The 975-nt window shown below is 51.0% G+C and overlaps 1 protein-coding gene across 1 annotated transcript in view; it reads right to left on the bottom strand.

Annotated features, from left to right (window-relative positions):
- Positions 1-148: 148 nt before the first annotated feature.
- LOC107199336 (DNA-directed RNA polymerase II subunit RPB1-like) overlaps positions 149-975 on the bottom strand; it is a gene marked incomplete at its 3' end in the record, with an annotated part of 4,902 nt that continues 4,075 nt past the window's right edge. Inside the window, exon 3 of the mRNA XM_015616661.3 lies at positions 149-424. Coding sequence (XP_015472147.2) covers positions 149-424 — 276 coding nt within the window. The remainder of the gene's footprint in view (positions 425-975) is intronic.

Genomic DNA, 975 nt, shown 5'->3' with positions numbered 1-975 from the left:
TGATTGGGGTCCCTCAGCATCTCCAGGGCTCCCAGGACCACCCAGCAGGTGACACCTCTGTGTCCCCCAACTCTTGTTGTCCCCTCTCCGTGTGCCCCCCAACTTTGTCACCTCTTCCTGGTGTCCCCCACTCTGCATTTCCCCTCACTTTGACCCCCAGCACCCCCAAAAACCGTCCCAGTCCCCAACTTGGGGACCCCCAAACCCAAGGACCCCTCCCCCACATCCCGAGGTGCCCCCATGGAGCCGTTTTTGGGGTCCCCCCCGGGTGTTTTTTGGGGTCTCACCGAGTCCACGAGCAGCTTGGAGCAGAAGAAGCAGACACAGCGCAGGATTTTCATGGTTTTCCCCAGGAACCCCACGTGGAACACGGGCTTGGCCAGCTCGATGTGGCCAAAGTGGCCTGGACACTCCGTCATGTTCCCTGGGGACACCCCAAAATCGGATTGGGAAGGTTGGGATAGAGGGGAAACCCCCCCAAAAAAAATGTGGGGGTTTGGGGTAGGAGGAACAGCCCCAAAAAAAAAGGAACAGTCTTAAAAAAATCCCTAAAAAAGGGGGAGCAGCCCCCCCAAAAAAAGGGAAACTCTAAAAAAAAAGGAAAATCCTAAAAGAGGGAGACCACCCCAAAAAAGGGATCTCAAAAGAAAAGAAAAAAACTTCCCCCAAAATAGGGAAATCTCCTTTAAAAATTCCCACGAAAGGAGCAAAAGTGAAATTTGGGCAATGAGGGGGTGGGAAGGGAGCGCCCTAAAAAGGAAAACCAACAAAAAAAAAACCCCCAAAAGATGACCCCAAAACAGCAAAAAAACAACCCCAAAAATAGGGATCCCACCCCAAAGCTGAAAGAAAAATGCTCCTGAAACTTTTGGGGGGCAATGAGCAGTGGGAAAAAGCCCCCCAAAAAGAGGAACCACACAAAATAAAAAATCCACCCCAAAAACAATCAATTCCCCCCCAAAAAACAATCAATTC

This window comes from Parus major, unplaced genomic scaffold (genome assembly GCF_001522545.3).
Source record: "Parus major isolate Abel unplaced genomic scaffold, Parus_major1.1 Scaffold590, whole genome shotgun sequence".
Lineage (NCBI taxonomy): Eukaryota > Metazoa > Chordata > Aves > Passeriformes > Paridae > Parus > Parus major.
Note: the sequence above shows the minus strand (reverse complement) of the source record. Positions and strands in the feature narration are given on the sequence as shown.